This window comes from Lycorma delicatula, chromosome 7, assembly GCF_047948215.1.
Source record: "Lycorma delicatula isolate Av1 chromosome 7, ASM4794821v1, whole genome shotgun sequence".
Lineage (NCBI taxonomy): Eukaryota > Metazoa > Arthropoda > Insecta > Hemiptera > Fulgoridae > Lycorma > Lycorma delicatula.
The window spans coordinates 92,199,245-92,215,063 of record NC_134461.1 but is presented as its reverse complement, the minus strand read 5'-3'; the positions used below and the strand labels follow the sequence as shown (position 1 = coordinate 92,215,063).

Sequence of the window (15,819 nt, the reverse complement as noted above, 5' to 3'; positions counted from 1 at the left end):
ACCAATTCTAACTGGAACACATTCTAAATATACCCTTTTGGTTTAAAATACAGTGGGCAGGAATCTTCTATGCTTATTTGCCTCATTTTTCTGTTTTCAGTGAATATGAATAAACTTTTTAAATTAAATCTGACATTAAGAAACAACTTGTTTTGTCAAGTTATAACAAAAATATTTCAAAGCAAACAAAAACATTCAGATGTAGTGTTTTTATTTGGTTTTTGTGTGGTCAGTAAGTATATTAAGGCTAGTTTTCAGTAATAATTCTGTACATTGTACTTTGTAAACAACAATTTAGTCAAACATTTGCATCACTTTTTCAATAAAGTCATCTCTGTATTTTCTTTGTCATGAATATTTGTATGGTCATTGCTAAACTTATGCTACTTTCTTACATTAAATACGTATATTTTTTTTTATTAAACATTGAATATCAGACTTGACCTATTAGCATTCTTATAGATCACTGAAGTTAATCTTTTCTAATTACCATTAACAGTTTATGCTAGTTAAAATTAAAAAGCAACTCTCACTGATTACTAGTGCAATTTTATTTTACTTAAAAAACTGCTTTCATAATTTAAATCTATCTAAATCTGTTTAGATGCCTAATGATTTTCATGGGGAAAAAATTATAAATCTATGTAAATGGTATTATGAAAAATGAAGAGTTTTGTATCTTCATATTACAATTATGGTTAACTTTTTTCACTGAAATGCATGATTTTAATGACTGTAAACAAAGGATCTGTCAGCAATTTAAAAGTATGATAAATATTATTTTATGATTAAATTATGTTAAAGATTATGTAATATAAAATTACATAATTCGTAATATGTTTACCCATGACAAAGTATTGGGCTCCATGATTAGATGCAACTTCCATTATATGCCTTATTGCAGGTACATATGCATCACAACCTTCTAAACCAAATCTTTTTTCTGCTGGCCATTTCTTAGCTAAGAAAGCTTCAAATCCATGAGCATAATATAACCTATTTAAGGCTAGTTTTCTATGTTCTGGTATAATTTTTTTCCTTCTATCTGGATCCTCAAACATCTCTTTTATAAAGTTTGCTTGTTGATGATCTTCAACATGTGCCAACTCTATGCCAATCGTTTGACAATAAGAATCCTTGAGTCTATCAATGATCTCTTGTAATGAAAGTTCAGATGATTTACCTCCTGCAACAAAAAATAGGTTATTATTCATTGATATTAATTTGATATACAGAAATGTCAAGCTTTGTGTTGTGATGAACAATTCCTTGATGAAGGAACTAAATTAGAAACTTGGAATATCTTTTGGAATCTAAGCAAATTTACCATCATATAGTTAATAGTTAAAAAAATTTCACTAAACTACAGGAGGTGTAATTTGTTTGAAAATCTTTTCTGTGTGACATTTCTGATTCAAATTCTAGATTGATTTTGTAAAAAATTGCAGTAAAAATTGCAATTTATTTACTCAAACTGTTGTAAATACTACTAAAAAATCAAAATTGTTAAGATTCACAAGATTCACATGATTTTCTCTTCCATTAACATTTTAGTTGTTCTGTTTAATTTAAAAAACTTTGATAATTAAATAACTTTTTGATAACTTTTTGTCATAAATTTTCAAAATTTCCTAAATTTTAATTGGAAAATACCTTTAATATCTGAATGGCTATAGGCTATGTATCATTACTCAATAAAAATCCAATACCAAGCATGATAGTGATATAAAATGGAAAAATATCACCAAATCATCTATGTAAATTCAATTTTTCATTAAAAAATGTTCCACTGTTTGTATAAAACATACAATGGAATTGCCAGAGTAACTTCCTTTATGAATAAAAAAAAAAGAATCTTTTAAAGTAAGTTAACTTTGTGACAAATAAGGCTTACAAATTTGAAAAATATAAGAAAAAATATAGGTCATTCTGTAAAATGCATTAAATTACAATAAAATAAGTTTTTTCAGTCATTATGCAACTGATGTAATTAAAATTTTAATATTTCAAATTTAATGTAATTAAATTTTAATTTGTTTATTATATTAAATTATTCTTGATGTTCTATAAGTTTAAATATAGACCTATTTGAAAGGTTTCTAATTTTTCTATTCAGTTTGAATCTTTTGTTATAAATATTTTCTATGATTTTTTTAAAATTTTGAAAATATATCATTTTATTTTATATGTATAGTTTCTACAATTAAAAGAAATCATCCCTCTACACAATTTGTAAATTGTTTGGAACAGTAGCAATCATTTTTGGGTATTAAAATACACCTTTACTAAGCTTTTAATATAAAATGTATTAGGAATGATATTTATGCCTAGGTTTAGGCATTACAGGATTGTAATGTTTCTGATGTATTTAAGTCAAGAGTTAAAATAAATTTAAAATAATTTGGTGACATCTTAAGTATTACAGTAAAACAGTTTATATAATGGTTAATGATATGACTTATAGAGCATCTAAGGTAAAAGGGCCATCCAATCAGTACCAATTTTCTGGATAGGTCCAGTCCCTATAGTGAACAGAGAAAGTGATTAACTTGTAAGGGTGAAAAACATCTGCATTTCAGAAAATTTTACAAATTGATTTATAATCATACACTTGACTTAGTAGTAAAAGAAGAGATTGGGAACTACCTCATCCTGGCAGGGGTACTTTTTGATGATTGTTTTTAAGGAGTCATTCATGCTTGGTCATTAAATTAACAAAGTTTGTAATTGTAGGTTAAGAACTTGTTTTATTTGATAGTGCTAAATAATTTTAACATGTCTTCCGCAAATAGATATATTTGTTCTGATAGCTGTTCTTAACATTAGGCAAAATATTCAATTTTTTATAAGACAAAAGGTGGTGGGGCACTAAAGGTGTGGAAGAAAGCTATGAATTTGCAGACAAGTATGAATAAAAAAGGTACAGTAATATCTTTTTGTTCTGCAAGATCTCTAGTTTGAACTGGTATTAACGATTTTTATATATATATATATATATATATATATATATATACATATATATATATATATATACATATATATATATTCTTGACTAACACCTGCAGGTCTCAAAAATGATCTGCTTGCATAGCATTACTTGCTATAGTCTTTCCATTTTATTTATGAATATAAATAAATATAGATTAAAAATATATTTATTTCAGTTTCAAAACTTACCCACAAAAGTAATTTTTGGTAATCTGTACATTACTGATGTATCAGTAGGTATTTTACGAAGTTTAAGGATAGGATCATCCAATAAATCAATATGCTTTTTAACACCAGGACCACGAGCTATACCAAGAGGATCTAATTGTGCTAAAAGATGCCCTCTCCTCTGGTAGGCATCAATAATAGTGAACAACTTTAAATGTTCTTCTATGGAACCATATTTAGTCTGCAACAAAATTTTGTATTACATTAATTATAAAACATCTGTGATTCTAGTGAATACTTGAGTTTGGCAGCAGCCTTGAACTCACTTTTTATAAAAACATTTTTGAACTTTCAAAATATGAAGCTGACGTAGGCAACTAGTTGCTGGTATTAAATGCAATAAATGAAAAATGTTATGAAAATGTTAATGTCTTAGAATAGTAGAATGAGAATATTTTTTGGGGGGGATGATTACATTAGGATTTTTTAATCACTCTCATTCAGAAATTTTATTCTAAGAATCTGTACAAAAGTAAAAAAAAAATTTATTGGCAAACAATTTGAAGCGATCAAAAAATGAAAAACTTTAGTTTTTAAGTGGACCAATTGTAAAATGATATTTTGAGGGATTAATATGAAATGGTTCAATTATGGTAGTATTTACATAGAAAATAGGCTAAGGCTGTGAAGTTTAATTTAAATTTAACATTTTTTTCAATAAAACCTTTCTTGTATTAAATGTTACAAATGCCTTGCTACTCATGAGAAAATCAGTAAATTGCTGTTCAGTGAATGAAAATTGATTGTTCAAAAAAATGAAAATTTGAAAATGAAATCAATATTGTTTTTTGATTCACAAAATTAAAAACAATTGAAAAATTTTGTTTTCATTTTTCAACTTTTATTATGAGTTTTTACAAAGTAAAGGAATCATATCCCATCCATCCATCCATCGATATTATAATCTTTATTATTAATAATTAGAAGTATGCAGGAAGACAGTAACTAAGATATTAATCGATAAATATTTGACTATTTTAAATACATAAGTTTTGTTTAAAACTCTGTAATGCTATTTAAGTGACAGGGAATAGTTTAAAAATTAGAATTACTGTAAACATAATTAAAAACATTAAATATATTATTGGTTAAATTTCTTAAATATTATTGGTTTAATGGAAATCTCCAATGAAATTGTCGAGCTCAGGACATTGTAAGTATATTTACAATTTACCTGGGGAAAAGTTATTACCCCTTTATAGGCGATAACTTCACAGCCAAAGAAATTAAGAAAATGTTCTTAATTAAACATAGGTTATGTTTGATTAGGACGTTGACATACATACTACTCAGTACACGAATCAAAATTTAACCAAACAAACTATGCTAGTTTCGTTCCCTAATATCGTCTAATTATAGTTAGATATATAAATTATATAAAACTTAAAAAGTAAAAAAGTGAAAAGTACCAAACATTTTTAGACTGTTAGCAGATGACTGTAGACTGCACCATGAACAGTCTCCATATGAAGATACCCTTAACTAAAGTATATGCTGAGCATTTTGTGGTGCTGTTATATGTGTAACAAGGATTGTTAAAATTTTCTGAAATTGACATACTAACAAAAATTCTATTGACATTGACATTCTATTCTGCAACATTCACTATTTTGATAACATATTTACCTAATCTGATTTTCATATGACAGTCCCAATACCAAATATTGCATTTGCACTTCAAAATACATCTTTCACTAATCACATGTAACCAAATGAAACAATTATAAAAAAAAAATTGATCCAAAGAGATTAATTTTACTTACCGATGGAGTGATAGCTGGTTGAATTGATACAGGTGTGATTTGCTTTGAAACTGCTGGTGATTGTATCATAGACTGTGATATTGGCGGAGGTCCTTTGATTTTAGGTTTAGGTTGGGCAACTACAGTTTGTATCATTGCTGTTATTGGTGACTGATAGGCATGGCCTGGTTGTTTACCACTTTCAACTAACTTGAAAAATGTATGCCAAGATACATGAACACTTCTTGGATCCTTTTTCCATGCAAGATATAATTCTTCTACATAGACGCATGAAGTACTATTTAAAAATGATTCATATGCTGACAAATGATGTGATTTATATAATATCCAACCAGTTTTTCTAAATTCATTGTTTAAAATTGATCTGCAAAATAACATACTGTTACCATTAATCTCAATAAGTTAAATTAATAAATTTAAGAGATACTCTTAATTAAGTTAAATAAAATGTTATATAAAATCCTAATAATAAAAAAAAATCTTTATTCACTTAAAATATATATATATATATATTTATATAAATAAACAATGGCTGAAACCAATGTCTTGTGAAATTTCCATTTAGATTATGTTAAATAACAACATTTTATTTTTCTTTTATACCAGGTTGTTATTGTTGGTCCTAAATGGTAACAGATGTTATATTACATTTTTTACAGCTTATTAATATAATAAAATTAGGTTACAAATAAAATAATAAAACAAAGTTAACTTGTTAATAAAAAAATGAATTATGAATAGATATTTTACTATTAAATTATTTGAAATAGTTTCTTATTTTTGAGAAACTATAAGTAGAAATTTGTTCCAGTCAAATCACTATCACCTGATTTATATGTGGAAAAGACACATGTTTGTTAGAACATTAAGGTCCAAATCCAGCCTGAAAGAGATAAAACATCACTCCCAAAAAAAAGCATACAGATACTCATGAATAATAAAATCCCATACCAAGTAAACTAGGGAGTGTGAGGAATGATTTGGTATCTCATGGCTGTTTTTATTGAGAAAGGTAATGTTTTGCAACAGTGCGCTGATTCACTAAAATGCTGGTGACATTCAGTTTTACAATTTACACACTTTACACTGTTAACACAAGTTGTATGGTAAATATAATCGTTGTCGGAGGAAACAGTCATGATTAATTGCTGTTATATCTTTGTGTAAGCACACATACATTAGCCATAAGAAAGAGTGGGATGGAGTGTAAAGCAACAAATCTGTTTATTGCTTATAGCTATTAAATAATACTGATAAAAATAATTTTTGTTCCTAACATGCGGTACATGATTTTAAATTGTTTTTTGATGCTGAAAATAAATATGAACTGAGAATCTTTCTATCACCCACCATTTTTGAAAATTGTTTTCATTTTCCAATGTACAATTAACATTTTAAGCTCCTATATTGTATTTTGTTAACGTAAATTGTAAGTTAAAAATGAACAATACTAGACAAAGAATTAAATCATATCATAGTCACATATTATGACATCATATCTAATACTGAAGAGTGAGCCTTCATGGACAAGATTAATCATATCCATGCAGGTCAAAACATGTAGCTGAAAACACAGCTGTGTTGTCTGTATTAAGCACTGGATTTAGGAATGCATTAATATTGTTCAGTGTTATTGCTGTCTTAAGTTTGTTAACAGTGCAGTGTTATAATGACTTGAAATTGTGTAAATGATGTCTTTTGTTATGTATATGGTGAGTTTACCATAAAATCAAATTGAAAAAAACAATACACCTTTAATTAAAAAAGCATATCATTTGTACTTTCAGTGTAAAATTGGTGATTAGGATAAGACATGGGCTCTTCGTATAATATGCACTAATTGTTTTGTATATTTAAGAGGATGGCTGAAAGGTACATGGAAGGCTTTGCCATTTGGTGTACCTATGGTTTGGCGTGAACCAAAGAATCATGTCACCGATTGTTACTTTTGTTTAAAAAGTATAATGGAATTTCTAAAAAATCTTAATGTACTGCAAAATATCCTTCATTGCAATCTGCAATCAGGCCTGTACCTCACAGTGAAATTATTCCAGTTCCTGAGCCACCTGTGAATGTATGTTTCGAAAGTAGCAATGAAGAATTAGGCAGTACTGAAGAAGACAGCAATGATTTTGAATTATCTTACAGTTTTGAATTATCTTATAACACAAGGTGAATTAAATGACTTGGTTAGGGATTTAAATTTATCAAAAAATCAAGCTGAACTGTTAGGATCAAGACTGCAAGGTTGGAATTTACTTTAAATAAATACAAAAATTTCGAGCTTTTGAAACCGATAAAAAGAAGTTTCTCAGTACTTTATTGATGAAAATAATTTGGTTTATTGCACAAATATTGATGAGCTTATGTTGCACTTAGGACAAGTTCATAAACCTGAGGACTGGCACCTTTTCATAGTTTTGTTCAAATATAGTTTAAAAGAAGTCCTGCTACACAATGGCAACAAATATCTTTTGATACCAATTGCTTATGGTATTAATTTAAAAGAGACATACGATGTGATAAAAGATGTTCTTGAAAAAATATTTTTTCTCTTGCTGCTCTGGGTTTCCTGGTTTTGGAAGCAGGACCAGTCTGGCCTCCTTCCAGCTTTGGGGAAACATCCACCTCATCAGTGCCATGTTTACAGCCTCTAAGACTGCCCAGGGGTGGTGGCTCACCAGGTTATTAAGTACTACTCCTGGTACATCATCCAGTCCTGGGCTCTTTTGCCCTGTAATCCTCAGGGCCGCAATACGAAGCTCCTTTTCTGTGAAAAGCCTGGGGGCTGCGCTTGCAACCTCCTCCCAAAGGTAAGTCATCCTACTTTATTTATTCTGTACTTTGGTTGATCTAATAAAATAAATATATTTGTATATAGTACAAAGGAGTATGATTCTTAAAAGAACTGATTAAAAAAAATATATCTTTGTATAATATTGTTATCGTAAAAAATATTTAAAAGATTATTTATTTACAGCATATCACTGAAAAACATGCTTTAAATCATGTTTAAAGCAAAAGATAAAAACAATAAATACAGGAGTTTCCGGGTAAACTGCATTCTTCACAACCTTGTGATTCATGAGTTGTATGCACCTTAAACATTTCACCATGTAACTAAAATATTGAAGGGAGTAAAATAAAGATTACATGCTAACAGCCAAAACCATGTTTAATATACTAGTTCTTACAGATGAAGAAGTTAAACAAAGCTGGATGAAAATCCTTTGCATGCTGATAATGTGATAAAAAAAATACTGTAGCTGATGCCATTTAAAGTCTAGGTGAAGCCTTGATTTTGAAGATCCTAGAAACTGTTTGTTACTGTGTAGACCATTTATCTTTTCAGTGATGTGACCATATCTTAAGCTCAATCTAGGCATGAGAGAAACATTCCTACAAATCCAGTACTTTGTTTACATGAATCTATTATGTTTTAATATATCTTTGTTATCCAAAGTAGTTATTGTGTCTTTCCTCCAAGTATACTTTTCTCTTAAATTCAGTAAAGCTATTTTTTCTAACAGGACAAGCTAAATCGAAGTTATTTGTAAATAAATTAATAAATTTATATTCCAAATTTATATATATTTTTTATCAAGTCTGACACCCTATCTTTTACAACCTCATTTTTAATTATACTAGATTGCTGGAATACAACTCTCAAAAATCTCTTAATTCATTACAAATCATCTGTTCACTATCATTTACTGATAAATTTATATTTTGATGCCTCTAATCAGATAACTGCTAGAACCTACTGTCCATTAAATTTGCTAAAATATTGTGTATTATTGCACTAAATATGTTTGTAATTTTAGCATAACCATGAACCATAATTTGAAGTCAATGCCTGCTTAGAATAGTATGAGATTTCTTACTTATACAAGTATTTTTATTAATGCCTACATACAAGTCCTGTAAAAAAATATTTTTACATATTTATTTCACATAAATAATAAAAATAAAATGTATAAATAAATAATACAAAATTACTTTTTTTATGTTTTATACATATATTTCAGATATAAATGTTAATTATGTCTTATTATTGCAAATTAATTCAGGGAGGATCTGTAGACAAAAAGAGTCTACTTCTAGTGGGTATTAACCAATCCTATATTCTTGTAGCAGAATAAATGCTTTTACAATATTTTAAATAATAATATTAATAATTTCAAAGCCATTCATCTTGCGTGGTTTGTTGATGAATTAATATTCTTATTTCCTGTTATACCCAAGAAGTTAAAACTTGTGTTTTAAATATGAAGAGTAAATATTCTCAGATGTTGATGAAATTCCTGCAGTATTTTAAAATAAGTTATTAGTGCTATTTTTGGCCCTCTCACAAATTTAATTAATGAATCTTTCAACATTACACTTCCTACCATTTTTTTTTCTTCTGTTTAGTCTCCAGAACCACTGTAAGGTATTATTTCAAAGGGTGACTGAGGATGACATGTATGAATGTAAATGAAGTGTAGTTTTGTACAGTATCAGCTTAACCATTCCTGAGAACATGTATGATTAATTAATGTGTGATTAATTGAAACCCAACAATCGAACACTAATACCCATAATCTATAATTCAAATCCATATAAAAGTAGCTGCCTTTACTAGAATTTGAACCTTAGTACTCTCAACTTTGAAATTATCTGATTTTCAATGATGAGTTTAACTACTAGACCAACCTGGTGGGTGATATTTCTGAGCTATTTTAAGACTTCCATTGTTATTCTCCTCCTTAAAAAATGTTCTGCATTTAATTTAGAAAATTATGGGTCAGCTTCATAACCTATCTGTATTTTCAAAATCATTTGGAAAACAGATTTTCAACATTTCTTGGAAAAAGAAGCGTAAAAATATTGACAAACGTTTTTAGTATGGTTTTAAGAAAAAGATTGTCTACTGACAAAGCCATTTCCCAGTTTTAAAATTTATTTTATGTCATTTTTGGAAAACTTAAAATATTTTTAAATAGCATAAACAACAAAAAAATTCCATTTTCTATTTTTTTTTGTGATCTCAGTAAACCATTTTATTTAGTTATGCATTTCCAACCGATATAAAAACTTATTTCATTTGCAATTAGAGAAGCTGCTTACAGTTGTATAATCATACTTTATCAACTAAAAGTAGGAAGTTGTAATCTTATCTTTTGTTATGAATTCACATAACAAATGCAGATCCTCGCTTCAAAATGTTGACTGTGTAGTCTACAAAGGAACTAAGGGCACAAAGAAGTGCCCTTAGTCCCTTACTTTTCTTATTGTTTATTAATGATCTGCCTCAAAATCTTGAACCATTTTCTCTTCACAGATGACACATCTGTATCTGAAGATAATTGTTTAAAAGAACTTCAAAATTCTACATTATCAATTCAAATCATTCACTGGTTGGATTGTATGTAACCATCTTACTTTTAATATGGATAAAACCATTGCATTGTAGATCTCAGGTTGATGTAATATGCTAATCGCATAAGTAGAATTCCCATTAATGATAACAAAAAATTGTTTGCCCACAGTATAAAATTTTTAAATGTTTTAGTAGATAAAAATTCTTTTGAGATGAACAATTAGATCTTTTTTTGTAATAAAAGTGTACTGTTTCACTTTGAAGTTTCTTAATACTTGTCATCATTATTAAGTTTTTTTTATGATACATATGTTCCTATTTTAAGTACAATGTCATACTTTGTGACTCCCTCAGAAAGTCAGAATGAAATTTAAAGATATAAGTGTGGACTTAAGGTCATTGTTTGTTGTCCGTAAAAATGAATCATGTAAGAGATTTATTAAGTAGACTGATATCTAGTAAATTAAAAATTGCTACTTATCCATGTGCTGTATTTACAAATGCGTATTTTTTCCTAAAAAAGAATTGTTACTTATTCTTAAAGAATATCAATACCCCCCTTTTTCAAAACAAATAACAGAACCGTTTTTACATAACTCAACACAATACTTCAGCATACGCAAAAGAGTCGTATTATACTTAAATTGCATTTTAAATAAATTATCAAATCATTAAAAAGATCCTCCCATTTATTTATCTGAAATAAAATTAAAAGAATATTATTCTATCAACAAATTTTTAAATAATACTAATTAAAAAATTAAACTATCTTTAAATTTTTTGCATCCAGTTCTACATGTAAATGAATATGTACTTAAATAATTTCCATTGTCTTCTGACTTTTGATTTATTTTGTAGTTATTTTATATATTTTAATATTTTCATTTATAATATAATATGTAAGATATTTTGTTATATAATAAAATTTTATTTCATGTATTTATATTTTAAATGATTAAAATGTACTTTGACTTCATCTATATTTTATTTTATAATTAGTATGCATTTTGTAATTTGCTTTTATCAAGGTTTTACCATGGTTTGTAAACATGGTGTGATCTGTCTAAACAAAAGCAGTCCCTTTTTTTATCCATGAAGAAGCAGGCCTACCCATTAATGACATGATCTGTAAAATGTATTATTATGCACCATCAGCAGAAAAGAATCAGCGTATCAGAAAAAAAATGTAATTATAAATTTATATCAATTTTTAAACTTTGGTTTGAATAGTCATTCTTATACTGTTTTTTTAATATATTTTTTTATTTTTATTAATAATATTATATATATATATATAATATATATATTAATAAATATGAGAAACATTAACTTTTAAATATTAGGAATATTAGTTTATTGTGTCTGTAATGGTAGTTTTCATTAAAAAATAAATTTCCTAAACTAATGAAAAATGGAGTTTCATCATGAAATGTAACAACTTTGATTGTATACCATAAAAAAGGGGTCTTTATTGTATATGATAAAAGAAACATCAAAAACAGGACAATGGTGGATGGTACCAAATGACGTGCTGTACAGGGAGCTAGAGCCCATCATAGATACTATACATAATAAGAGGATCTGTTTCTTTGGACATCTCATGAAGACACGAGAGACCAGATTAATAAGAAGAATTATTGAGAGACTCTGAAATCAGAAGCAAAGGGTGGGATGGTTTAAAGAAATAAGGAAGGATATGGAGGAATTGGGAATAACTCTGGAAGATCTAAAAAACAAGATGGAAAACATCAAGAAATTAAAGAAGAAAAGAAAAGAAAGATCAGAACAAATGAAAAAAGTACTGGGAAGTTCAAATGAACAGAACAGTGCACTCTTCAAAAAAATGACTGGACACAGACTGACTAAAGTGGTCTAATGAGGCTGATAAACAGTAAAAAAAAAAAAAATCTATGGTACAAATTTATAGCCATTCTTATGGTATGGTGTGCACATGAAATTTCAGCCAAATTCATTCTTAAATAAAATACTAGAGGACACTCTATATCTTTTAGATATTATGTGCAAATAACTTTTTTCTTTCTTGTTTTAAGGGTGGTTAAAAATCAGATTTGTTAGTTTGGCATGAAAGCCATGTCTAACAGAACATTATGATACGATTAAGTACTTGTAAATTTACAAAAAAAAATAATTACAAAAAGGAAACTTACATAAGAATAAATGGAAAAATATATGAAAATACTTCAAATTAATGATTAATATTTCAGATACTTAAATACATCATCAATTTGTCCATATATCATCAAAATTGCACGGGTTCTATGTATTACTTTGAAAAACATTATTACATAACATATACAATCAAGAAGAATGTGATAGTCTCTTTTGTAGTAATTTTTTAAGGATAAATTGGGAGTACCAATAACAAGGGAAATATATGCATTAACGTGCTATGCCCCAAATGCGAACAACAAAAGGATTAGTTCAGTTTGAAAGTGAGTTATTTAATATTTTATAATATTAAAATGTTTGAATTCTTTATCATGCTGACCAACGAAAATTTCTTAATGGCAGCTGTCTCACATGGACAAATTTTGCAACAATACTTTTGATGCTGTGAAGCTTATTACCAGCAGTAGCCAGTCACTCATTGAGCTAAGCTGCTTTCATTTGACATATTACAAAGTACATATAATCAGAATGAATAGCATGATCTGTACTAGTTGGTTAAATGCCGGTTTTCATAGTTCATCAAATTTTTCACTACCTGGTATTCCTAACTGGCTAAGCACCAGTTGAAATTAATATGTGTGTTGCAGTTGCTGAGATTAAAGGTAGATGTGTGAATGTCTTCAATAACTAGGATATGGTAAATTATTTATTAAGTTGTAGAGATGGGTGGATTTCAGTTTAAATAATTATTCTTAACATGATTTTTGTATAACTACTGGAGAATTTTCTGCTTATAAAAACATTCATTTATTGAATTACAGCAAACCAGAATATAACAGAACCTGTGACGATAACAGCTATGAGTTCAACAGTAATTATACTGGACCGATGATCTAAAGTGATTATGAAAAAGCTATCTTATCACAAAGTGATAGCCAAAAAGCATCCAGCTCAGAAAGATGATTGTATTCCACAAACTACGTAATTTGTTTTTCTAAGCATAAGTAAGTAATTTTCATAATTTAACACAACTGAAAGTATGAAAATTCAAAAATATAAACAGATATTCATGTGCTCCATAAAGATTTCAACTCTTCTTGCAAAAAAATCTACATAAATACATTGTGATGTTCTTTAATTTTTTGTTTCAATACTGTTTTTTAGATTTTCATTAATTATTTCTTTGTTTCATTTTCTTATTATACTGGTATAAGGAATAGAGAAGGTGGTAGAACCAATGAATGTGCAGTTTAAACAAGTTGAACAGTTCCAGTTGTGTGTGCGGTAGTTATGGTATTTAGATAAACATTGTCTAAATGTTGTTTATTTAAAATCTTATTATTTATGTATTATGCTTTATGATATGAAAAGAGATTCCCATAAAAAAGTCTGAAAATGTTAATTTGTCCACTGAAAATTATAATTTCAATGCAAAAAATCACAGATTGCATAAATTAATTTCAAATAGTTTGGCTGTGGGACAAAGTAAATTTAAATACATTATTTTTTCCTCAGGTAGATTAATTAAACATTAAAATATTCTCCCTTCATTTGAAATAATATCTATCAATTAATGTAATTTAATAAGAAATTTAAATATGTTTTTACTTTCTATATAATTTATATATTTTTTCAACCTTATTAATGATAAGTAAATCATGAAAATTCATATAAACTATGTTTTAAATTTATATTTTTACAAAATAGATGAACAATTAAACCATAAATATACATGTGATTTTAAAAATGTTAAATTGAAACTAATTTAACAGCTGTTTATTATTTGAAATAACTTTTCTTTTAAATATAGTTTGTTCATTATCTATTTTAATAATTTTATATCTTTTTACAATTTTTGTTCATGTGAATAGTTATTTATTCAAGTTTGCAATATGTTACAAGTTTATTTAACATTAAATTATAATGTAAATAAACATAATCTGATAAAGAAATTATATAAGAGGTGGTATCGTGAATCAAAAACATTGTATAATTATGTTGATGTTATGTACCAAGAATGGGAAAAAAATCCATCAAGTGTGCATTCATCATGGGACAGCTATTTTCGTTTAGTGAGTGGTAAAAGAAGCGACTCGCTTGTTTCATCTTCAGATTCCACAACTGAGTTTACTCGAGATACGGGAATGACAGACGTGAGAAAATAATTTTTTTCATTAACATACTAAGTTAAGTGTTTATTTGTATGATAGTAATTCAAGATGAGAATATTTAACACTTTTATTATTTATGGGTCATTTTTAATGTTATCTTAAAAAACCTAAATATGAAGATCACTTCAATATTGCTGACAACAGTAACATTCTCACCAGTAATATTACTGGTGAAGCTGCAAAATAGTAAACAAAAATATCTTTGTTGTCTTACTATATTGTAAACACTTGGAGAAAATGTTGAAAACAGTATAAACTGGCAAGCTCATACTTTCATTAGTTCCCATCCCATATTATCACCAATTCCCAACTCTGGTTATATGTATCTTACTGGTATGAGTTAATATTGGAATACTTAGAATGCATGAGAAATAAAATTTGAAAACCAGTAGAAAAAGATTCATAATGAACAATAATATTTATAAAAAAAACTAACTTTATAAGTATTAATAAATTAAATGTGTTGATGTAGTAATATGTTAAATATATATTGTTTAATGCACAATTACTGTTTATTCACCCAGTTTTACTGACTTAAAATTATTAAAATTCCATTGAAACTTTGATAGGAATGATCATTTTTCAGAATAATAATTAAAAAATGAAATTATATGTTTATCTCTATTATCAAAATATCAGTTAAATGAACTACTCTGCAGCTATTCATCAAGTATTTATCAAGTCTTGATAAATATAGAAACTAATGTTTTGGTACTACATTTGAATTTATTTTAAAATATACATTTTTGACTATTTTAAAGTGTTTTCCTGATCAGTTACAGTGTTTACATTTTTATGCAAACATCATGTATTTAAAAAAATCTCAGTTATCATAAAATTGCATTTGAAACTGGCAATAGAAAATAAAATAATGGCAATTTTAATATTTAATATTTTAGAAAAAAAATTTAATATTTTAGTAAAGTGGTTGTAGGATTTCATCTCTGTGAAAATGCTTAATGAAGCTAATGGAAAAAAATTAATGGGATAATGAAAAGGGTCAAGATATAAATTTGAAATAAAACTGTTAACATAAATCACAAACAATATAAAGGGTATAATTTATGAAAATGTGTGTCACAAGGAGATACCTAAATTAAAAAAAATGTTGGGAATTTTATATCTGTTGCCTATAATGGACAGTGTAGTGCAGTTCAGATCTTGGAAAAGATGTTGT

The 15,819-nt window shown here is 27.3% G+C and overlaps 2 protein-coding genes across 2 annotated transcripts in view; one reads left to right on the top strand and one right to left on the bottom strand.

The window, feature by feature from the left end:
• LOC142328334 (2-oxoglutarate dehydrogenase complex component E1-like) overlaps positions 1 to 8,152 on the bottom strand; it is a 29,725-nt gene extending 21,573 nt beyond the window's left edge. The window contains exons 1-4 of the mRNA XM_075372039.1: positions 8,133 to 8,152; positions 4,980 to 5,343; positions 3,178 to 3,397; positions 845 to 1,186 (exon numbers count right to left, since the gene is read on the bottom strand). Of these exons, the coding sequence (XP_075228154.1) occupies positions 845 to 1,186; positions 3,178 to 3,397; positions 4,980 to 5,343; positions 8,133 to 8,152 (946 nt within the window). The remainder of the gene's footprint in view (positions 1 to 844; positions 1,187 to 3,177; positions 3,398 to 4,979; positions 5,344 to 8,132) is intronic.
• Positions 8,153 to 14,477: 6,325 nt separating this feature from the next.
• The window catches only part of LOC142328333 (2-oxoglutarate dehydrogenase, mitochondrial-like), a 38,395-nt gene continuing 37,053 nt past the window's right edge, over positions 14,478 to 15,819 (top strand). The window contains exon 1 of the mRNA XM_075372038.1: positions 14,478 to 14,624. Coding sequence (XP_075228153.1) covers positions 14,478 to 14,624 — 147 coding nt within the window. The remainder of the gene's footprint in view (positions 14,625 to 15,819) is intronic.